At 37.7% G+C, this 24,993-nt stretch overlaps 1 protein-coding gene across 2 annotated transcripts in view; it reads right to left on the minus strand.

Moving 5' to 3' along the window:
* The window catches only part of TRMT1L (tRNA methyltransferase 1 like), a 53,564-nt gene that overhangs the window by 14,512 nt on the left and 14,059 nt on the right, over positions 1-24,993 (minus strand). For both annotated transcript variants that reach the window (XM_032318994.1, XM_032318995.1), the window contains exons 7-10: positions 24,561-24,640; positions 21,193-21,442; positions 20,546-20,758; positions 18,033-18,223 (exon numbers count right to left, since the gene is read on the minus strand). In XM_032318994.1, the coding sequence (XP_032174885.1) occupies positions 18,033-18,223; positions 20,546-20,758; positions 21,193-21,442; positions 24,561-24,640 (734 nt within the window). The remainder of the gene's footprint in view (positions 1-18,032; positions 18,224-20,545; positions 20,759-21,192; positions 21,443-24,560; positions 24,641-24,993) is intronic.

Below are 24,993 nucleotides of genomic sequence, written 5' to 3' on the forward strand. Positions count from 1 at the left end.
CTCAAAAAATTAAAAATAGAGCTACCCTATGATCACCCTACAATCCAGTAATTGCACTACTGGGCATTTACCTAAAGAATATGAAAACACTAATTTGAAGGGATATATACACCCCAACGTTTATGGCAGCCAAACTATGGAAACAGCGCAAATGTCCACTGATAGATGAATGGATAAAGAAGACGTGGCGCGCGCGTGCGCACACACACACACACACACACACACACACACACACACACACGATTATTATTCAGCCGTAAGAATGAAATTTTGCTATTTGCAACTTATATGGATTTAGAGTATAATTCTGAAATAAGCCAGTCAGGTAAAGACAAATATCATTTCACTCATATGTGGAATTTAAGAAAGAAATGAACAAAGGAAGGAAAAAAGACAAATGAAAAAGCAGACTTTTTTTTTTTTTTTTTTAAGATTTTATTTATTTGTCAGAGAGAGAGAGAGGGAGAGAGAGCGAGCACAGGCAGACAGAATGGCAGGCAGAGGCAGAGGGAGAAGCAGGCTCCCTGCCAAGCAAGGAGCCCGATGTGGGACTCGATCCCAGGACGCTGGGATCATGACCTGAGCCGAAGGCAGCCGCTTAACCAACTGAGCCACCCAGGCGTCCCGAAAAAGCAGACTTTTAACTACAGAGAACAAACAGATGGTTACCAGAGGAAAGGTGGGCTGGGAGATGTGTTAAATATGTGAAGGAGATTAGGTGTGCACTTGTCTTAGTGAGCACAGAGTCATGTATGGAACTGCTGGATCACTGTTATACACCTGAAACTAATATAGTAATATAAAATGGGGTACCTGGGTGGCTCAGTCATTAAGCGTCTGCTTTCAGCTCAGGTCATGATCCCAGGGTCCTGGGATCGAGCCCCGTGGTGACCTCCCTGCTCAGTGGAGAGCCTGCTTCTCCCTCTACCTGCTACTTCTCCTACTTGTGCACAGGCTCTCTCTCTGTCAAATAAATATATAGAAATTAAAAAAAAAATTACCTAGAACTGAAGAACTCAAGATTCCTTTTTTTAAAAAAGAGATTTTATTATTTATTTATTTATTTATTTGTCAGAGAGAGAGAGAGAGAGAGAGAGAGAGAGCGCACACAGGCAGGCAAAGTTGCAGGCAGAGGCACAGTGAGAAGCAGGCTCCCTGCCGAGCAAGGAGCCCGATGTGGGATTCAATTCTAGGACGCAGGGATCATGACCCAAGCCAAAGGCAGCTGCTTAACCAACTGAGCCACCCAGATGTCCCAGAACTCAAGTTTCTTAAAGGTCTCACAGATTACCCAAGGACAATGAACTAAAAAAGATGACCCGCATATTATCACAAAATTTTAGAATATTGGGTAAACAAAAGATACGTTAAGACCATTCGTAGGAGAAAAAAAAAAATCACAAATGATTAGATGTAAGAACAATAGCAAAGGGGTGCCTGGGTGGCTCAGTCAGTTGAGTGTCAGCCAGACTTGGTTTCAGTTCAGGTCATGATCTCGGGGTGATGAGATGGAGCCTCAAGCTGGGCTCCATGCTCAGCCCTCAGTCTGCTTGAGATTCTACCCCATCCCCACAACTTCTCCCTCTGCTCATATGCACTCTCTCTTGCAAATAAATAAAATCTAAAAAAAAAAAACAAAAAAAAGCAGGCTTCTCAATATTAATACTGGAGGCTAGAAGGCAAGGAAATAATAATACCTTAAGCATTCTGAAGAAAAACAATTCACAACCTACAATTTTATACTTTGCCATACAATCCTTCTCAGGAAGCCACAGGAAAAAGTGCTCATTCAAAAAAAGGAACCAGACAAAGATAATAGAAAAATACATAAGGTCCAGATGTAGGAGATTCATCAGATGGAGAAAGCCAAAGCAATTTGGCTGTTAAAGGCCTTCAGAGGACTTAAAAATAAACCATCCAAAGGAAAGCAGAAGTACTGTCTCCAGGGGAGTGAAACTGGAACCGAAGATTACCAAATGTACTTACCCATACAGAAAGGAGCCCTGAAACTACAGCATAGAGTCTGGGAACAGAGTATGAAGAGTGAACATATACAAAGAAGGAAACAAAAGCAGTAATTATTAATTCTGGAGTTATCAAAGAGTTGCATACAAAAAGAAACATTATTACAGCATAGTAACTGGTTCATCTGTGTTGAAGCAGCCTTCTAAGATAGCAGAGATGACCTGTGTCCCCTGGTACTCATATCCTTGTGTAGTCCCTTCTTCCCCTTCTTCTCAACTGTGAGATCACCGAAGCTAGAGTTCATCTCTAACTACTAAAATATAGCAAAAATGATGGATAGTATTAGACTAGGTTATGAAGACCATGACTTCTGTCTAGCTTTCTTTTGCTTTCTCTCTAGTTCTTGCTGGATCATTCTGATGAAGGAAGCCACCGTGTTGTGAGCTGCTGGATGAAGAGGAATGTGTGACTGGGAACTGAGGAAGCCTCTGAGCAGCCGGCAAGGTGCTGAGGTCTTCAGTCTAACGACCTACAAGGATCTGAATCTAGGCAACAGCCACATGAATAAGCTTGTAAGGACATCCTTCCCCAGTCAGGCTTTGATCGCAGCCTCGGCAAACACCTTAACTGCAGCATTGGGAGGGACCCTGCGCTAGGGGACCCAGCTATGTCATGCCCGGATTCTTAATTCAGAAAAATTAGGAGATAATAAATACTGTTGTTTTAAGTCACTAAATGTCAGAGTAATTTGTTACACAGCAACAGATAATACAACTTTGAGTAATAATTTCATATTCATAAAAATATAAACACTGAATATTGATTTAGCTAACCCCGGAGAAGGGAGGCACATGTATGTAACTTGGTTGAAGAAGCTGAATCCTTTCCTTCCATGGAAGGAACTTATAGGTAGTTTAAGCATGCCATTTAGGAACAAGGACATAAATATTAGAAGCAATAGCTGTTGAGATTTTAGCTGGTAACTCCAGGGAGCATGGCAGAGATCCTTATCACTACAACTATGGAACTAGGGCGCCTGGGTGCTTTAGTTAGTTAAGCATCTGCCTTTGGCTCAGATCAAGATTCTGGGGTCTTGGGATCGAGCCTCAGTTAGGTTCCCTGCTCAGTGGGGAGTCTGCTTCCCCCTCTCCTTCTGTGTGTGTGCTCTTTCTCTTCTTGCTTTCTCTCAAGTAACTAAAAAAAATCTTAAAATACTATGGAACTAGTTGACATTTTAAACAATGTATTACAAGTTGATAAAATTATAGAAAATTCTGAGTGAGCTAACTTCTCTAAAAGACATACTTATTTACAGTTTAAGTCCTGTATGATTGCAAGCAAAATGCAGAAAATAAATCACTTCTTTACAGCAGTTTATTAAGCAAAAAATTCTTGGAGTGCCTGGGTAGGCCAGGTGGTTTCTGCCTTCCGCTCGGCCCATGATCCTGGGGTCCTGGGATCAGGCCCTGTATCAGGGTCTCCCTGCTCAGCAGGGAGCCTGCTTCTCCCTCTCCTTCTGCCAGACTCTCTCAAATAAATAAAAATCTTAAAAAAAAATCCTTTAAAATGTTTGATTAAAAATAAGGAAAAAAGAGGGCACCTGGGTGGCTCAGTGGGTTAAACCCTCTGCCTTCAGCTCAGGTCATGATCTCAGGGTCCTGGGATTTGAGCCCCACATTGGACTCTCTGCTGGGCAGGGAGCCTGCTTCCCCCCTCCCTCCCACTCCCCACCTGCCGCTCTGCCTACTTGTGATCTCTGTCTGTCAAATAAATAAATAAAATCTTTAAAAAAATTAAAAAAAAAAAGAATAAAAAAAACACTACTGTAGGTAAAAGTCTGAAAGCATAAAGGAAAATGAAAGACTGTCAGAGAAGGATATGGGTTAGATTTTTATGGATTCAGGCTCAAATTTGAACAGAGTGTATTTGACTTTAGCTACTTGTTGATAATATAAAACACAATACAGTGAGAGATGAAACATAAAAAATTCAATGTAAGAATTGATTCATCATTTCTAAGGCAAGAATATGATCAATAATACTGGGTATGAGGTAAGAAGAAACACGGAGATTCTTTTTCTAACTGAGGTGAAATCCACATGACTGCTATCCTTTTAAACTTAAAATGTCTATTATTTTTTATATAAAGGAAAACTGAATTAGGAAAAAATGAAAAAGAAACCACAGGTCACTAAACCATTTTCTTAGTTATCTAGGAGAACCAAAGCCTTCCAGAGTTTCATTAAAGATATTATTGAAAACCTGCATTTTATTTTTTCATTTATTCTTAAATATTTTATTTTTTTAAAAGATTTATTTATTTGAGTGAGGGAGAGAGGGAGAGAGCATGCACGTGGGTACCCACGTGCACAAGTGGAAGAGGGAGAGAGAATCCCAAGCCCGTTGTGGGACTCAATCTTATAACCCTGAGACTATGACCTGAGCTGAAATCAAGAGTCGGATGGATGGTCAGCCAACTGAGCCATCCAGGCTCAGTTTTATTTTAAGTAATCTCTACACCCAACATGGAGCTCGAATGTATAACCCTGAGATCAAGAGTTGCAAGCTCCACTGACTGAGCCAGGCTGGCGCCCCCAAAACCTCTATTTTAAAAAGCCAGACTCTTCTGATTCTATTGTATTAAAAACAAGATTAGGATGGTGGGCTGAGCATTGAAACCAACTTTTTTTTTTCCCTCTCCAACGTCTCATATTTAAATCTCTAGATAAATGATGGAAAAGCTTTTTAAAAAAAAGATTTTATTTATTTATTTATTTATTTAACTGAGAGAGAGAGAGAGAGAGAGAGACAGAGACAGAGGGAGACAGAGAGAGAGAGAGAGGGAGTGTGAACACAAGCAGGTGTAGCAGCAGGCAGAGGGAGAGGGAGAAGCAGACTCCTCCCAGCCCCCTCACTGAGCAAGGAGCCTGATGTGGGGCTCCATCCCAGGACCCTGGGATCATGACCTGAGCCAAAGGCATACGCTCAACCAACTGAGACACCCAGGCACCCCAAAAAAGATATTTTTATAATTCCTAGATAGTACTAGAAAATAAGGTGAGCCAACACACATTCCAAACTGTTCAGAACTTTCTGAAAGCCTAAAAGCTGAGAATCATACTATCGGAAGAAAACCACAGTGGAGAGAATAGCTATTAGAGGCAGAAAGAGCCTTTGAGGGTTAGTTGAACCTAAGGCAAATGATGAACATAACTGGAGTAGCTCTAGGATAACAATTACAGGGGTTGTTTGGAAAACTCTATTTGAAACAGCTGATTATATTATTCTAATTCATGATTAGTAGATTACAGACAAGATCTGCCTCCACTTTGAGTGATAAAGATGGGTTTAGGTTGGAGAAGCAAGGCACGGTCTTATGTCTGATGAAAAGTATTTCTCTACAGACTTAGAAAGCTCAATGAATTCCACTCAGATATATTGTAACTAAACTGCTGAAAGCCACAAAGAGAAAATCTTGAAAGCAATAAGAGAAAAATAATTTACCAAGTACAAGGGAACAAAAACACAAGGGCTGACTGACTTCTCATCAGAAATAATGGAGGCCAAAAGGCACTGGAATGCTATATTCAAAGAGCTGAAAGAAAAAACCCTGCTGTCAACCAGTGATTCCACATTCAACAGAACTATCCTTTAAAATGAAAGGTGAGGGGGACTCGCGGGAGTTCAGCTAGATATCAAACCATTCCGAACACCTACAAACCCAACAGAGAGATTGAACAGAAGAGAAGCAATTCCCAGAAACAGAAAATTGACTACTTTGTGAAAGGTAGGACGTACGGAGTGAATCCGAAGCCATGGGAAGATAGATGGAGGGAGGGGCCGGCTCCCGGCAAGGGGTAGAATAACAGAGCACAAAATCCGAACTTTTAGAAGTCAGCACCACTGAGGGACATCACTCCAGGAGCTAAGCAGGGGTGGAGCCCTCGTGGGGACAGTGTGGTCTCAGGTCCTGCGGGGTCACAGAAGGACTGGGGGTGTCTGAGTGTAGCAGAGCTTGCAGGTACTGAAGCAGGGAAACTGACTACAGAGAGGAGCCAAGGAGTGTGCTCTCAGCTTGGGGTTACCTCAAACCGTGATCCCGGGCGCAGTCAGACCACTGCTCTTTGAGCAGGGACCCCACAAGTGGCAGATCCAGGAAGACTCACCTTCTTCCTCTGGAGGCAGGGATCTGCTGGGTTTGGAGAATCCAAATGGGGCTGTGTGCCAGAGACAGAAATGCTTGGTCACAGGCCAAGTGAGCTCAGAGTGCGGTTGGAGACCAGGGAGACAGGAGTGATTGACCCCTTTTCTCCAAGGGCACACTGAGGAGTGGGGTCTCGAGTTCTGGGCTCCTCTAGGCTGGAGATTGGGAGGCCGCCACTTTCATTCCCACCCTCCAGAGCTCTACCGAAAACATTCAGGGAACAAAAACTACTGAGAGCGAACTTGAGCAGATTTCTTAGCCTGGTCCCTCTCAAGGGTGGCTCAATTCCACCTCGGGCAAAGACATTTGAGAATCACTACAACAGGCCCCTCCCCCAGAAGATCAGCCAGAACATCCAGCCAAGACCAAGCTCATCAATAAAGGAGAAAAGCGGAACTTCAGAGATAGGGGAAAGCAATGCATGAAATTCATGGCTTTTTCCCCATGATCCTTTAGTCTTGCAAAATTAAATTTTTTAATTTTATTTTTTCTTATTTTAATTTTTAAAAACCTTTCCTTTTTCTTCTCTTAACATTTTTAAACTAATTTATCTTAACAATACCTTTCTAATAAAGTCGAAATGGATAAAAGAGTTCAATGTGAGGCAGGAATCCATCAGAATACTAGAGGAGAACATAGGCAGTAACCTCTCTGACACTGGCCACAGCAACTTCTTTCAAGATATGTCTCCAAAAACAAAGGAAATAAAAGTGAAAATGAACTTTTGGGACTTCATCAAAATCAAAAGCTTCTGCACAGCAAAGGAAACAGTCAACAAAACACAAAGAGGCAATTCATAGAACGGAGAAGATATTTGCTAATATCAGTACAGACATCCAAGATCTATAAAGAAGTGATATCCAAGACCTAGAAAGGGCTGATATCCAAGATCTATAAAGAGCTCCTCAAACTCAACAGACACAAACAGATAATCATGTCAAAAAATGGGCAGAAGACATGAACAGACACTTCTCCAAAGAAGACATACAAATGGTTGACGGACACATGAAAAAATGTTCATCATTACTAGCCATCAGGGAGATTCACAACAAAACCTCATTGAGATACCACCTTACACCAGTTAGAATCCCCAAAATTAACAAGACAGTAAACAACATGTGTTGGAGAGGACGTGGAAAAAGGGGAACCCTCTTACACTGTTGATGGGAATGCAAATTGGTGCAGCCACTTTGGAAAACAGTGTGGAGATACCTTAAGAAATCAAAAATAGAGGGGCGCCTGGGTGGCTCAGTGGGTTAAGCCGCTGCCTTCGGCTCAGGTCATGATCTCAGGGTCCTGGGATCGAGTCCCGCATCGGGCTCTCTGCTAAGCGGGGAGCCTGCTTCCCTCTCTCTCTCTGCCTGCCTCTCCGACTACTTGTGATTTCTCTCTGTCAAATAAATAAATAAAATCTTTAAAAAAAAAAAAAAAGAAATTAAAAATAGAGCTTCTTTATGACCCTGCCACTGCACTATTGGGTATTTACCCCAAAGATACAGATGTAGTGAAAAGAAGGGCCATCTGTACCCCAATGTTCATAGCAGAAATGGCCACAGTTGCCAAACTGGAAAGAACCAAGATGCCCTTCAATGGACGAATGGATAAAGAAGCTATGGTCCATATATACTATGGAGTATTATGCCTCCATCAGACAGGATGAATACCCAACTTTTGTAACAACACGGACAGGACTGGAAAAGGTAATGCTGAGTGAAATAAGTCAAGTGGAGAGAGTCAATTATCATATGGTTTCACTTACTTGTGGACCATAAGGAAAAACACGGAGGACATGGGGAGATGGAGAGGAGAAGTGAGCTGGGGGAACTGGAGGGGGAGACGAACCATGAGAGACTGTGGACTCTGAGAAATAAGCTGAGGGTTTTGGAGGGGAAAGGTGTGGGAGGTTGGGTGAGCCTGGTGGTGGGTATTGTGGAGGGCACATATTGCATGGAGCACTGGATGAGGTGCATAAACAATGAATTCTGGAACAGTGAAATTAAAAAAAATCCAATAACCTTTCTAAAAAAAATCTTTTTAAACCTTCATTATTATAGTCGTATTTTATACTTCATTGCATTTAACCTTATTTTTTGTATACACATAGGGTTTTTTTTCTTAAAAAATTTTTTGGATACAATTTCTTCTAATAGATCAAAATATACCCTAAATCTAGCACAGGGCTTTGTTCTAGTCTCCAGCCTGAGCACATTCCTCTTTTTTTTTCCTTCTTTCTATTTCCAACTTACCTTATCAACTCCTTTCTTAGAATTTTAAAAAAAAATTTTCATCTTTACAATTATATTCCATCCCTTCATCATGTTTACCCTTATTTTTGTATATATATGTTTTTTTCTTTAAAATTTTAAGAGATAGTTTCTTCTAAGAGACCAAAATACACCCCAAATCAAGTGGGTGGTTCTGTTCTATTCACTAGTCTATACATATGTGTGTGTGTGTGTATATATTTTATTTATTTATTTTTTTAATTTCTTTTTACCCCTTTGTTCTACCCCCAGTTTGGGGTCACTTCTGATTTGGTTAGTGCATTTTTCTGAGGTCTTTGCCACCCTTTTAGTATTTTATTCTCTTGTTCATATATTCTTTTTTTTCTTTAAAGATTTTACTTATTTATTTGACAGACAGATCACAAGTAGGCAGACAGGCAGGCAGAGAGAGACGAGGAAGCAGGCTCCATGCTGAGCAGAGAGCCCGATCCGGGCTTGATCTCACGACCCTGGGATCATGACCAGAGCTGAATGCAGAGACTTTAACCCACTGAGCCACCCAGGCACCCCTTTTGTTCATATATTCTTATCTAGATAAAATGACAAGGTGGAAAAACTCACTACAAAAAAAAAAAGAAAAGGCAGACTGACAGCTAGGGACATAATCAATACAGGCATTGGTAATATGTCAGATCTAGAGTTCAGAATGACGATTCTCAAGGTGCTAGCTGGGCTCGAAAAAGGCATGGGAGATACTAGAGAAACCCAGTCTGGAGAAATAAAATCTCTTTCTGGAATAATAAAAGAACAAAAATCTAAAGCTGAAAACCAAAAAGGTATTAATGAAGTGTAATCAATAATGGAGGCTCTTACTGCTAGGATAAATGAGGCAGAAGAGAGAATTAGTGATATAGAAGACCAAATGATGGGGAAAAAAGAAACTAAGCATGAGAAACAACTACTGGACCACGAGGGGAGAATTCGAGAGATAAATGATACCATAAGATGAAACAGTATTAGAATAATGGGAATTCCAGAAGAAGAATAATGAGAGAAAGGGGCAGAAAGTATACTGGAGCAAATTATAATAATTTCCCTAATATGTCAAAGGAACAAGCATCAAAATCCAAGAGGCACAGAGAACCCCCCTCAAAATCAATAAAAACAGGTCCACACCCCATCCTCTAATAGTAAAACTTACTAGTCTCAGTGACAAAGAGAAAATCCTGAAAGCTGCTTGGGACAAGAAGTCTGTAACATACATTGGTAGAACTATTTGATTGGCAGCAGACTTATCCACAGAGACCTGGCAGGCCAGAAAGAACTGGCATGATATATTCAAGGCACTAAATGAGAAAAATGTCCAGCTAGGCTATCACTGAAAATAGGAGGAGAGATAAAAAGCTTTCAGGACAAACAAAAGTGAAAAGATTTTGCAAACACCAAACCAGCCCTACAGGAAATATTAAAAAGGGTCCTTTAAGCAAAGAGAGAGCCTAAAAGTAGTAGACCAGAAAGGAACAGAGACAATATCAGTAACAGTCACCTTAACAGGCAATACAATGGTACTAAATTCACATCTCTCAATAGTTACCCTGAATGTAAATGGGCTAAATGCACCAGTTAAAAGACAGGGTGTAAGAATGGATAAAAAAACAAAACCCGGGGCACCTGGATGGCTCAGTGGGTTAAGCCGCTGCCTTCGGCTCAGGTCATGATCTCAGGGTCCTGGGATCGAGTCCCGCATTGGGCTCTCTGCTCAGCAGGGAGCCTGCTTCCTCCTCTCTCTCTCTCTGCCTGCCCCTCTGCCTGCTTGTGATCTCTCTCTGTCAAATAAATAAATAAAATCTTTAAAAAAAAAACAAAAAACCATCAATATGCTGCCAAAAGAAAACTCAATTTAGACCCGAAGACACCTCCAGATTTAAAGTGAGAGGATGAAAAACAATTTACCATGCTAATGGACATCAGAAGAAAGCTGGGATGGCAATCCTTATATCAGATTAATTAGATTTTAAGCCAAAGACTATAATAAGAGATGAGGAAGGACACTATATCATACTCAAAGGGTCTGTCCAACAAGAAGATCTAACAATTTTAAGTATATATGCCCCTAACATGGGAGCAGCCAACTATGTAAACCAATTAATAACAAAATCAAAGTGACACACTGACAATAATACAATAACAGTAGGGGACTTTAACATCCCCCTCACTGAAATGGGCAGATCATCCAAGCAAAAGATCAACAAGGAAATAAAAGCTTTAAATGACACAATGAACCAGATGGACATCACAGATATATTCAGAACATTCCATCCCAAGGCAACAAAACAAACATTCCTCTCTAGTGCACATAGAACATTTTCCAGAATAGATCACATCCTGGGTCACAAATCTGGTCTCAAACAGTACCAAGAGATTTGGATCATTCCTTGCATATTTTCAGACCATAATGCTCTGAAGCTAGAACTCAAAGCTAGAAGCTAGAAAGTTGGAAACATATGGAAGCTAAAGAACATCCTACTAAAGAATGAATGGGTCAACCAGGAAATTAAAGAAGAATTGAAAAAATTCATGGAAACAAATGAAAATGAAAACACAACTGTTCAAAATCTGTGGGACACAGCAAAGGCAGTCCTGAGAGGAAAGTATATAGCCATACAAGCCTTTCTCAGAAATAAGAAAGGTCTCAAGTACCCAGCCTAGCCTTATACCTAAAGGAGCTGGAGAAAGAACAAAGAAAGCCTAAATCCAGCAAGAGAAGAGAAATAATAAAGATCAGAGCAGAAATCAATGAAATAGAAACCAAAAGGGCAATTGAACAAATCACTGAAACTAAGGGCTGGTTCTTTGAAAGAATTAGTAAGATTGATAAACCCCTGGCCAGATTTATCAAAAAGAAAAGAGAAAGGAACCAAATAAATAAAATCATGAATGAAAGAGAAGAGATCACAACCAACACCAAAGAAATACAAACAATTTTAAGAACATATTATGAGCAACTATATGCCAGCAAATTCGACAATCCGGAAGAAATGGATGCATTCCTAGCGACATATAAACTACCAAACCTGAACCAGGAAGAAACAGAAAACCTGAACAGACCCATAACCAGTAAGGAGACTGAAGAAGTCATCAAAAATCTCCCAAAAAACAAGAGCCCAGGGCCAGACAGCTTCCCAGAGGAATTCTACCAAACATTTAAAGAAGAATTAATTCCTATTCTCCTGAAACTCTTCCAAAAAATAGAAATGGAAGGAAAACTTCGAAACTCATTTTATGAGGCCAGCATCACCTTGATCCCCAAACCAAAGACCCCATCAAAAAGGAGAATTACAGACCAATATCTCTGATGAACACAGATGCAAAAATTCTTAAAAAATACTAGCCAATAGGATCCAACAGTACATTAAAAGGATTATTCACCACAACTAAGTGGGATTTATTCCAGGGCTGTAAGGTTGGTTCAACATCTGCAAATCAGTCACTATGATACAATACATTAATAAAAGAAAGAACAAGAACCATATGATACTCTTGATAGATGCTGAAAAAGCATTTGACAAAATACAGCATCCTTTATCAAAACTCTTCAAAGTGTAGGGATAGAGGATACATACCTCAGTATCATCAAAGCCATCTATGAAAAACCCACAGCGAATATCGTTCTCAATGGGGAAAAACTGAGCGCTTTTCCACTAAGATCAGGAACATGGCAGGGATGTCCACTATCACCACTGCTATTCAACATAGCACTAGGAGTCCTAGCCTCAGCAAACAGACAACAAAAAGAAATTAAAGGCATCCAAATAAGCAAAGTCGTCAAACTATCACTCTTTGCAGATAATTGGATACTTTATGTGAAAAGCCCAAAAGACTCCACTCCAAAACTGCTAGAACTTGTACAGGAATTCAGTAAAGTGTCCGGATATAAAATCAATGCACAGAAATCTGTTGCATTTCTCTACACCAACAAGAAGACAGAAAAAAGAGAAATTAAGGAGTTGATTCCATTTACAAATGCACCCCAAACCATAAGATACCTAGGAATAAACCTAACCAAAGAGGCAAAGACTCTGTACTCAGAAAACTATAAAGTACTCATGAAAGAAATTGAGGAAGATACAAAGAACTGGAAAAGCGTTCCATGCTCGTGGATTGGAAGAACAAATACTGTGAAAATGCCTATGCTACCTAAAGCAATCTGCATGTTTAATTCAATCCCTATTAAAAATACCATCGATTTTTTCAAAGAAATGGAACAAATAAACCTAAAATTTATATGGAATCAGAAAAGACCCTGAATAGCCAGAGGAATGTTGAAAAAGAAAGCCAAAGTTGGTGGCATCACAATTCCAGACTTCAAGCTCTATACAAAGCTGTCATCACCAAGACAGTATGGTACTGGCACAAAAACAGACATATAGATCAATGGAACAGAAGAGAGAGCCCAGAAATAGATTCTCAACTCTATGGTCAACTCATCTTCGAAAAAGCAGTAAAGAACGTCCAATGGAAAAAAGAAAGTCTCTTCAACAAATGTTGTTGGGAAAATTGGACAGCCACATGCAGAAAAATGAAACTGGACCATTTCCTTACAACACATATAAAAATAGACTCAAAATAGATGAAAGACCTCAGTGTGGGAAATGAATCCATCAAAATCCTGGAGAACACAGGCAGCAACCTCTTCAATCTTAGATGCAGCAACTTCTTCCTAAGAACATCGCCAAAGGCAAGGGTAGCAGGGCAACATGAACTATTGGGACTTCATCAAGATCAAAAGCTTTTGCACAGCAAAGGAGACAGTCAATAAAACCAAAAGACAACTCACAGAATGGAAGAAGATATTCACAAATGACATATCAGATAAAGGGCCAGTATCCAAAATCTATAAAAAACTTATCAAACTCAACACCCAAAGAACTGTCCAATCAAGAAATGGGCAGAGGACATGAACAGACATTTCTGTGAAGAAGACATCCAAATGGTCAAGAGACACATGAAAAAATGCTCTACATCACTCAGCATCAGGGAAACACAAATCAAAACCACAATGAGATACCATCTCACACCAATCAGAATGGCTAAAATTAACATGTCAGGAAACAACAGATGTTGGAAAGGATGCAGAGAAAGGAGAACCCTCCTGCACTGTTGGTGGGAATGCAGGCTGGTGCAACCACTCTGGAAAACAGCATGGAGGTTCCTCAAAAAGTTGAAAATAGAGCTACCTTATGACCCAGCAATAGCACTACTGGGTATTTACCCTAAAGATACAAATACGGTGATCTGAAGGGGCATGTGCACCTGAATGTTTATAGCAGCAATGTCCACAATAGCCAAACTATGGAAAGAACCTAGATGTCCATCGACAGATGAATGGATAAAGAAGGTGTGGTATGCATACACAATGGAATACTATGCAGCCATCAAAAGAAATGAAATCTTGCCATTTGCAATGAAATAGATGGAACTAGAGGGTATTATGCTGAGTGAAATAAGTCAATCAGAGAAAGACAAATATCATATGATCTCCCTGATATGTTGAAGTTGAGAGGCAACATGGGGGGCTTGGGGGGGTAGCTAGGAAAAGAATAAATGAAACAAGATGGGATTGGGAGGGAAACCAAAAGAGACTCTTAATCTCAGAAAACAAACTGAGAGTTCCTGGGAGTAGGAGGGTATGCAAAGCATTGTTAGGTTATGGACATTGGGGAGGGTAAGTGATACGGTGAGTGCTGTGAAATGTGTAAGCCTGATGAGTCACAGACCTGTACCCCTGGGGAAAATAGTATGTTACATGTTAATAAAAATAATTGATAAAAAAAAGGAAGGTGAAATAAAGATATCACCAGATAAGTAAAAAGTGGGAGAGTTTTTTGCAGAAATATTAAAGTAGGTTCTTTAGGCTGAAAGGAAATGAAATAGAGTAACTTGAATCCAAAGTTAGGACTAAAGAGCACTGGAAAGGCAATTATCTGGGTAACTATAAAAGATGTGTGTGTGTGTGTGTGTGTGTGTGTGTATGTGTGTGTATTCGCACTTTTCCTGTCTTAAATTCTTTGAAAATCGTAAGAATATTTAAAAAATAAATACAATACTATATTGTTGGATTGGGTCACTATATATATATAATTAACATATGGCAAAAATAGCCTACATAGGAAGAGAAAAACAGAATTACATTAGAGCAAAGTTGCTAGCTTTTGCCAGTCTTTAGTCAATATTAACCTGAGGTAGTTCAAGGTAAGTTAAAGGTGCATACTATAATCCCTGGAGAAACCATTAAGAAAATAACTGAAAAATATATAGCAAAAAAATCAGCAGAGTAATTAAAATGACACACTAAAAATATGTCTAAGATTTAAAAAGGCAACAAAAGTGAAACAGAACAAGAAAAGGGCATAAAAGACATAAAAACGAATAGCAAAAGAGCTAACATAAAGTCAACCATTTCAATAATGACATTTAGTAGGAACTGTCGAAAACTCTCCTCAAAAGGCCGACACGATGAGACTGGATAAAAAAGTAAGATCCAAGAAGACATTTATGGATTGTAAGTAATAGGAAGACAAAAATATTATGTCAATAGGAACTACAAGGTGGTGTTTATATTAACATCAGATAATATATCCATTCAGATACATACCAGAGAGATAAAGATGGACATTTCATAATGGTAAAAGGGTCACAGATGAAGAAGATAAAACAATTACAAATCTGTCGGAACATTTCTGGAGATAAAATGATTGTTAAAGACAGGCTGAGGAGATCTAGCATAAGCATAGTAATACAAAGGCAAGATAAATATCAGAATTAAATAAATATTTAAGAAAATCCTCTTGAAATGAAAGATGATTTGAAATACTGAAGGGGTACACCATGATTTAGGAAAACTTATCCTAAAAAGCTATACCTTAGTAAAGTTACTGGACTTCAAAAGTTAGTATTTCTTTGTGCAGCCAGGCAAAATAATGTCACATAAAAGAAGGAATATTTGCAATAATATTCAGTGACAGATGACAATATAAAAGCTTTTACAAGGTAGGAACTCAAAGAAACTCTAAACTCATTAAGTATAAAGGCAATGGGCAGTGAGTTTTAAACATGCAAGAAATCACGGAGTATTTTGCCCATGAACACTCTTGACTAAACTCAAAGTCAGATTTCTCAAACTAAGAGATGATTTAAGAAATATGGCAAAAAAAAGTGATGATGAGTACTAAACACATTTAATGTATAGATTTTATTGGCAAAATAAAATATCAGTGTTACATATTCCAACAACATATAAATGCTATAATGAACACAAATTAGGAAGGGAAAATGGAAAATGGGAGGCTGATTATCTCATTTATAATGCCAAGAAATCAAACTACTTAAAACCCAAAACAATTCAAATTTTGGAATACTTATTCACTACTACAAAAGTAAAAGATTAAGAAAGATAATAAATGAACAACAATAGGACAGATAAACCAGTATCTAAAGCAGTCAAGAGAAAAGGCAGAAAGGACAAGTGTTAAAAATTGTAAAAAAAGAAGATAACCACAGAAACCAAGAAAATTTAAAAAGCTAAAGCTATCCTGTCTGTACCCAACCACTGGAAAATAAAGAGCCAAATTCTAAATTCCTTTGCAGTTTAAACAGATTTCAAAGCCCAATCAAAATAATCCTAAAAAGGGAAACTATACACCATCTCATTAATGAATACTAAAACAAAATTTTAAAAGTTAGCAAATAGAATCTATCTTAAGAAAATACTCCCTGACAGAGCTGTTTATTCTAGAAAGGCAGAATGGTTCAATACTGGAAAACTTTATTACAATTAATCAAACCAATTGACCTAAGAATATATACCACATAATCATCTCCACAGGTGCTGAAATATATGACAAAATTCAACATCGTGCTAAAATACAGTACAAGTGGAAATGAAGGATACTTTCTTTTTTTTTTTTTTTAAAGATTTTATTTATTTATTTGACAGAGAGAAATCAGAAGTACAGGCAGAGAGAGAGAGAGAGAGGGAAGCAGGCTCCCCGCTGAGCAGAGAGCCCGATATGGGACTCGATCCCAGGACCCTGAGATCATGACCTGAGCTGAAGGCAGCGGCTTAACCCACTGAGCCACCCAGGCACCCTGAAGGATACTTTCTTAACATGAAAAAAATGATAGGTATCTCAGACCCATGGTTGACTCAGAAAGCACTAAAGAGAACTAAAAGGAACGTGACAGGATGCCTTCACCAGCAATGAACACTATAGCAAAAGACTTGCACAAATGAAAAGCATACTAGGTTATTAGGAAATTTTAAAATCATAATAGTATCTATCCTCCTTAATTTAATAAAATTAAAATACTAGCTGGCCTATTTATTTACTCTTTTTTTTTTTTGGTCAGTTATTTTCCTTTATTAGTCAGTACAGTTTTTATTTTTTATTTTAAAATTAAAAAAAAATTATTAACATATAATGTATTATTTGCCCCAGGGGTACAGGTCTGTGCATCATCAGGCTTACAGACTTCACAGCACTCACCATAGCACGTACCCTCCCCAGTGTTCATAACCCAACCACCCACTCCATCCCCCTCTCCCTCTCCCCCTTTTATTTACTCTTTTACTAAGAGAAAAGGAAGATCCCCTATCAGGAACACTCTGAAAACAGAGCTTTGAAAAGGGACTGCTGTAACAGATATTAAACACTAAAAATCCTCTGTAATCAAAAATAGTGTGGTAAAGGTGTATGAATAGATATTCAACCATGGAACAGAATAGAAAATCCAGGAAGAAACTCAAATATATTCTTTAGTATGAGGAAGAGATGGTATTCTCACATTAGGAGAAAGGTGAATTATTCAATAAAACATAACCTACCCTGAATATAGAAACACGAAAATTCTAACTACAGACAAAATCCAGAATACATAAAAGAAAACTAAATTAACTTTAAAACAGCAACAAAAAACTTCTCCACATGAAAGGTTAAAAAAAAAACCAGATGTCAACTGAAGTCACAAGAGGAAAAAATACTTGCAACTCATATCACAAGGGTTAAACTGTAGTAAGAGTTCTTAAAAATCCATATGAAAACATGCCAAGAATCTAACAGAAAACAATGGACACCTATTTCTATGCCCCAGAAAAGCAAAAGAGAAACAACTCTAGGAGGGCATAAGCCTCATCTTTTTCTTTGATCCCCATGCCTGGCATATAGTAGAGGCTCAGTAAATGTTTACTGAAGGAATTTTATGACTGATGGTTTTTATATTAAGCCAGAAACATGATAATTACTTTTATAAAATTAGCGATTTGAAACACCCTAGACAAAGAGGTCATCTGACTTATGTTCCTAAAATTAGTGACAGTGGAAACTAAGTTATTTCTAGATGTTTGAATAGAGGGCAGAGCTAGAGAGCATAAATTGTACAGCATGAGTAAATAACTTTAATAAACTCACACGAATGTCTTGTCTGTTGATGAAAGGAAATCCAGTATAGGAAATAAAGTTAGCACTGTAATCTTTAAAATCAAAGGACAACAATATGTATAATTAGGGATGTGATAAAGACTTATTCATTGGAGGCTTATACATAAGCACAATATACAGTCAAGAGAAACTTGAATTTACCTTCTACCATATTACCATCCTTCTGAAAAATTCTCTCTTCACACCACTGACAATGGATCAGGTACTGAATCTTCTTGGCTGTTTCATCTGCAGAGGTAGGCCCCCTCAAAACTCTCACAACAACCAACACAAAATGTTCCAGAGCCACTGCAAAGAGTACTTCAATGCCTTTGTTACATCGGGCTGCAGCTCTGGAAAGAAATTTTTAAAGTTACTTTGGGGGCTTATCATTTTTCTTTGTTTGGCATTATACTGACAATACAAACCTGGACAGGAAACCATGGATGGATTATGGGAAAATAAGGAAAGTTCCACTTTTTTTTTTTTTTTTTGACAGTTCAATTCTTAATAGTAGTGTTTTTAAAAGATCATTACTGTAACTTTTACACAAACTGAAACACAGGTAATAAAGGATGCTTGGGAGAATCTTCAGTAACTAGACATTTTCCATTATGGTATCCTCTCAGTAGGACTACACCCTCTGATTTTCAGTGTCACTTTTTTTTTTTTAATTTTTTTTTTAAGATTTTATTTATTTATTTGACAGACAGAGATCACAAGTAGAAGAGAGGCAGGCAGAGAGGGAGAGGAGGAAGCAGGCTCCCTGCTGAGCAGAGAGGCCGATGTGGGGCTTGATCCCAGGACCCTGGGAACATGACCTGAGCCAAAGGCAGAGGCTTTAACCCACTGAGCCACCCAGGCGCCCCAGTGTCACTTTTTTTCTTGTCCTCACCACCACCCTTCTTTCTATCTACTTTTTTCTATAACAGTTCTTCCAAACAATGATTACTGAGGACTAACTACATGTAGGTTGGTATGTGCTGAAGGCTCAGTGAAAAATGAATAGGTGAAGTTTTTGCCACTATTAATTTTATAGACTTCTGGATTAAATTCTAATTGATATACCATTTATGTACTTAGTTTTCCCTCTGCAGTTATACATACTAAATTCAGTTCATGTGTATTAATTTCAATTTGTTGATATTACAATATAAACATTTCTAAGTATACACAATAGGTCCTTAGCATGTATACACACTGGATATCAGAGTTTTCCGATAATTAGGAATACTGGCAAAGGTATATGAAGCCTAATAATCTGTATTATGTTGAGGTAGGAACTTCATTCTAAATGTTGTGAACCCAATGTTGAGGCTAGTGAATGAACTGGCTGATCATGCATTAGCTATATTCTCAGGGTCAATTTATATAATACTGTACTATTCTTCAAGCATAATATTCTGAATAAAGTGGATGCTCAGAAAAAAGGGGGGCGTCTGGGTGGCTCAGTGGGTTAGGTCTCTGCCTTCAGCTCAGGTCATGATCACGGGGTCCTGGGATTGAGCCCCACATTGGGCTCTCTGCTTGGCGGGAGGCCTGCTTCCCTTCCTCTCTCTGCCTGCCTCTCTGCCTACTTGTGATCTCTGTCTGTCAAATAAATAAATAAAATCTTAAAAAAAAAAAAAAAGACTTTCTTTAACTCTTTAGAAATCCTGATGAAAAACAGAACTTTTTGTTTTATAGGTAAGATCATTTTGCAGAATCAAGTTTACAAACCATCACTTAAAATTTATGTTTATGTTTATTTTTGTTTTAGTTATCTCTACATCCAAAGCTTGAACTCAACAACTCTGAGATCAAGAGTTACATGCTACATCGACTGAGCTAGCCAGGCACCCCATAAGCCATCATTTTATTCAAACTATGTAAAGAAAGGAGATGAAACAGACATAAAATGATTTTGGGGGCGCTGAGGTGGCTCAGTTGGTTGAGCTCCAACTTTCGATTCTGGCTCAGGTCAAGATCTCAGGGTCATGGGATTGGGCCCCGCATTGGGCTCCACACTTGGTGTAGAGTCTGCTTGAGATTTTTTTTTCTCCCTGGGCTCTTCCCCCTGCTCGAACTCTCTCCCTAAAACCTCTCTAAAACAAACAAACAAACAAACAAACAAATAAATAAAATCTTAAAAACAATGACAAATAAAATACCCCCAAATTTTTTGGGGCACCTAGGTGGCTAATCAGTTAAGTGTCTTACTCTTGATCTAAGCTTAGGTCTCAATCTCAGGATCTTCAGTTCAAGCCCTGTGTTGGGAGCTCCATGCCCAGTTCAGAGCCACTTAAAAATAAATAAATAAATATAAAAACACCCCCTTCCCGATTTTTTGTAAATCTAAAAACAGCCTTTGCTTTTTCTTTTCATGGTGCTAGCCCCCATCTAACCTACATTGTTAAAAAATAACTGATTTGAAGGTTTACTTTCATTTTTATCTCTTCTTCCATAAACTACTTTATTTTAATAAAACTTTTAATTGGAGACTAAACTATTTTAGGGACAAAACTTTTAAATCAGATTATAAAAGAAACATAAGATTACCAAACAAATCAAGATTCCAGACATGAATACAGAATTTGGACTTCGTGCATGTTTTGAAAAATGCAACTGGCACTTTTTGTAATATTATCTCTATCATATAACCAAACATATGAGGTATGTTGTTGTCAGTCTGGTACCTTGCCACTGCAGCTACAACAATTCTGGCTGCTAGTTCCTTGTAATATTCAGTTCGGACAATATTACAGCCATAGTGACGCCGGGCAACATGCTGTGCCTTGGCATATAAAGAACTGATATCTGTAGAAGTCACTGATACAATGCCAAGGTTTCTTATATTTCTGAACGCAGAATCTAGATAGTTCACGGATGTTCCAAAAGGGTCTAGATGTCTAAAATGAGAAAGAATATAATTTATTTAAAATCATACTCGTAATCAAAATGATACCACTGTCATTAAGTCTAATGAAAAAATGCCATGGATTCAAAAGTACTTTACAAATCTGTTTTAAATATACAGTTCTGTTTTTAAATTAAGTAATAAAATGATCACATGATATATACATCACATATAAAAATGGATCAGGCTTACAGGAAAACTGTCATGCTTAGGAATTGTATTTCAATGCTAGAAAATGTTCTTATTGAATTTTTTCAATGCTAGAAAATGTTCTTATTGAATTTTTTATGCCAACAAAAAAACTATTAATGCAAATAAGTAAAAAACAATAGTCTTTTTATCCCCCCTCCAAAAATCTGGGCCAGTTTAGAAATTCATACACACACACACACACACACAAAGTAACACAAATTTTTTTGCACTTACATGAAATCAAAAGATCTCAGATGCATCAGTACATTGGCATCCATTTTGGTCACCTTAATATTACCAAGGTTTTCCTCTCCTTCTTCAAGAATAGCATCACTCTCTTCCTTTTCCTTACAGTCCACCACCACTTTCAATTTGTTTAAATGGCAATTCTCCTGAATCAGTGTCACAGAGTTTTCATTCAAGTCATTAATTGTAACCTTAACTGCACTTCCAAGATGTTTTGCCCATTGTAATCCCATTATCCCTTAGGAGAAATGTGAAGGAAAAGGAATTTTAAATTGTAGTAATTAAAGAACAGTATATAATAATAAATATTTTATAAAACCAAAACCATATTGTTTCAAAATCTTAATATTGTCATAAATAATTTTTTTTTTTACTTTCTCACTACAAACCCTTTGAATAAAAGTTACCATACACACACAAAATGTGTCTAACAGATTTTCATTAATACTTCTAAAACTTTTCCGAACCCCCCAGTCAAATAAAATAATCATGTTTGTTCTTTATTGGGGGGAACAGGTTTTCTTTTGTTAAAATTTCTTACAATGGAATGCTTTTTTCAAACAAAATCTTACAGAGAAACCCAACATACAATAAGAGTAAGGGCGGAGTTACTCAGCCTGGGGGATGGGAAGCTGAAAACTCCTCCTGCTGAAGTTTACCTAATGCACCAAATTACGAAAACAACTTTAGTGGACTAACATTTTCACACACTGTACAACAGCATCATTGTGAATTAAACAGAACAACTTTGTACATGTAAGCAAATGATCAAGAATTCAGACCAAGAAAGCCTTTCCTCACAGGCTTTCTACCTACTGGATTAGTGCCACAAGCAACATCTGTTACAATATGGGAGAGGTGCCACAGGCCCAGACACTGTGTATTAGAAAACCCTCTATGGTCAATACTTTTAGTACATCTTCTTCACTCATATGTCTCATAAATGTAAATATTTAACATCCACTATGTGCCATGGTCTTTACAAATATTTTCAAGTTCTCATTATAAGCCTGTGATTAGTTCTAACATTCACATTTTAGAGATGGGGAAGCATGGAAACTGACTGCTATGAACTGATACAAGTTTACAAGGGAACATTACACGAAAGGACTGAAAAGCTCAGACATTAGCTTTGATGATCTCAGGTGAAAAAAGAATAGTTCATTGCAGCATTATTTATAATAGCCAAGACACGGAAACAACCTAAGTGTCCACAGATGGATGAAGAAATGTGACATATGCATACACACACTAGAAAATACTATTAAGCCATAAGAAAGAAGAAAATCCTGCCACTTGTGATATCATGGATGGACCACTGGAGGCACTATGTTAAGTGTAGTAAGTCAGAGAAAGACAAATACTGTATGATCTCACTTATATGTGGACTCTGAAAAAACCAAACTCATAGAAACAGATCAGATTTGTAGGTTGCCAGAGGTAGGGCAGGGGGAGGGTAGAGGGTGGAAGAATTGGATGAAGATGGTTAAGAGTCCAAAGAAGATAGACAGATGGCCAACAGACACATGAAAAGATGCTCAATATCACTAATCATGAGTAAAATGTAAATCAAAACAATGAGATATCACCCTTGCACCTACAAGAATGGCTAGAATCAAAAAGACAAGTGTTGGTGAGGATGCAAAGAAAAATGAACCCTCACTCACTGTTAGTGAGAGTGTAAATTGGTGCAGCCACTGTGGGAACCAGTATGGAGTTTCCTCAAAAAAATGAAAATAGAATTACCATATGATCCAGTAATTCTACTACTGGGTATTTACCCAAAGAAAATGAAAATAATTAAAAAAGATGCATGCTTCCCTGTGTTTACTGCAGCATTATTTACAATAGCTAAGATATAGAAGCAACTCAAGTATCTCCTGATAGATGAATAAAGAAGGGAGTACATATACACAATGGAACACTATTCAGCCATAAAAAAGAATGAGATCTTGGCCAACTGCAACAACATGGATGGACCTAGAGAGTATAATGCTAAGTGAAATAGACAGGGAAAGGCAAATACAATTTCACTCATATGTGGAATTTAAGAAACAAAATTAACAAAGAAAAGTAAAAAGCAGATTCTTAAATACAGGGAACAAATTGGTGGTTGCCAGAAGGGAGGTGGGTTGGGGAATGGGTAAAATAGATTAAATGTAATTAAAAAAAAAAAAAAAAAGACAAAGAAAAAAGAATAAAGAAAAAGGGTTGGATAAGGGAAAATGCTGGTAATTAAATTTGGAAAAGTAGGCTGGGATCAGATTATGCAAGATATTAAATTGCTTTTAACCGCTACTTTTCCAACAAAGAGGAACTTAAAAAGGAGAGCTAATTCCTGCTATCATCCTTTTGCTACAAACTTCCCCAAAATACAGTCCTATGATCTATAAGAAGAAAGACTCGAATTACATTCAGGTGACTTCTTAGAAATTTTCTACCCTATTATCTTTTCTTTACTCTTAAGTTCTTTTGGGAAAAATGTTCTCAGTATTTAAAATTACCCCTCACCCCACAGCCTAATGACTAGGCAAGTTTATTATATCACAAAAAAAGAGATAACCAAACATCAAGTATTTCCTGATTATAATGAACCAGTATTCTTGAAAAAGGAAAAAAAAATCCTATCTGAAACTGATCACACCTGAAAATCCAACTACCAATTAACAGAAATACAGGGGACAGAGGAACATGTTATACAAACCATGGAGATACCATTAGCAAAAATCTAGACTCTGGAAAAGTCTATAAGGCAAACAAGCTACATATCAACAAATGATTATCACACACAAACAAAATGATGGACATGAATATAGATTAAAAAGAGATTTAGAAATATCAAACAATGAAATATATAGTCTTTATTTGAATCCCTGCTTGATTTAAAAAAAAAATCAGGTAATTGGGCATATTTAACATTTGATATTAAAACATTTGATATTGATTTAATTTTTTAAGATGTGATAATGGTATCATGGTTTTCTTTTTTAAAAATCCTTATCTTTCAGAGAACCAACTGAAATATTTACAGATCAAATGATGTATCAGTGATTTGTATCAAAATAATGGGGATAAGGATGGTAGAAGGAGGTATGAGGGAAAAGTGCATGGGATACAGCCAAAAGAACAAGCATAAGTTGATAATTTTTGAAGTGAGTGACAGATAGCAAAGGACTCTATTATGGTCTACTTTTGTATATATTGGAAATTTTTCCACAATAAAAATATTTACTTTGAGTCTTTAATTTTTTATGCCAAAATATTCTGCCAGATAGAATACCCGTATACATTTTCTAAGAAAAAATACTGCATAAAGCTGATAATTAAAGTGGAGTTCCAAAAAAAACATTACTCACCAGTGGCTCCAAAGGCATCTAGACATTCCAAAGGTTTTCTTTCTTCAGCCAAAGCAGCCAATGTACAGAATATTAGTTGCCTAGAAGAAAGTATAATAATCTGAAATAATTTTACTGTACCATGGCTTCATCACTGTAGATTTTATTTTATTGAAGAATAGTGAGATGGGGAGCCTGGGTGGCTCAGTCAGTTAAGCATCCGACTCTTGATTTCAGCTCAGGTCATGATTTCAAGTTTGTGAGATCAGCCTCACACAGGGTTCAGAGCTGGGCATGAAGCCTGCTTAGGATTCTCTCTCCCTCTCTCTCTCTCCTTCTGCCTCTTCCCCCACCTCAGGCTCACACTCTCAAAAAAAGAGAGAGAATTGGGGTTCCTATTTACTGTACAACCTGTTTTAAAGGAAGACCTAGTAATATATTCCCTACTTTAGTA

Source organism: Mustela erminea, chromosome 17 (assembly GCF_009829155.1).
Source record: "Mustela erminea isolate mMusErm1 chromosome 17, mMusErm1.Pri, whole genome shotgun sequence".
Taxonomy (NCBI): Eukaryota; Metazoa; Chordata; class Mammalia; order Carnivora; family Mustelidae; genus Mustela; species Mustela erminea.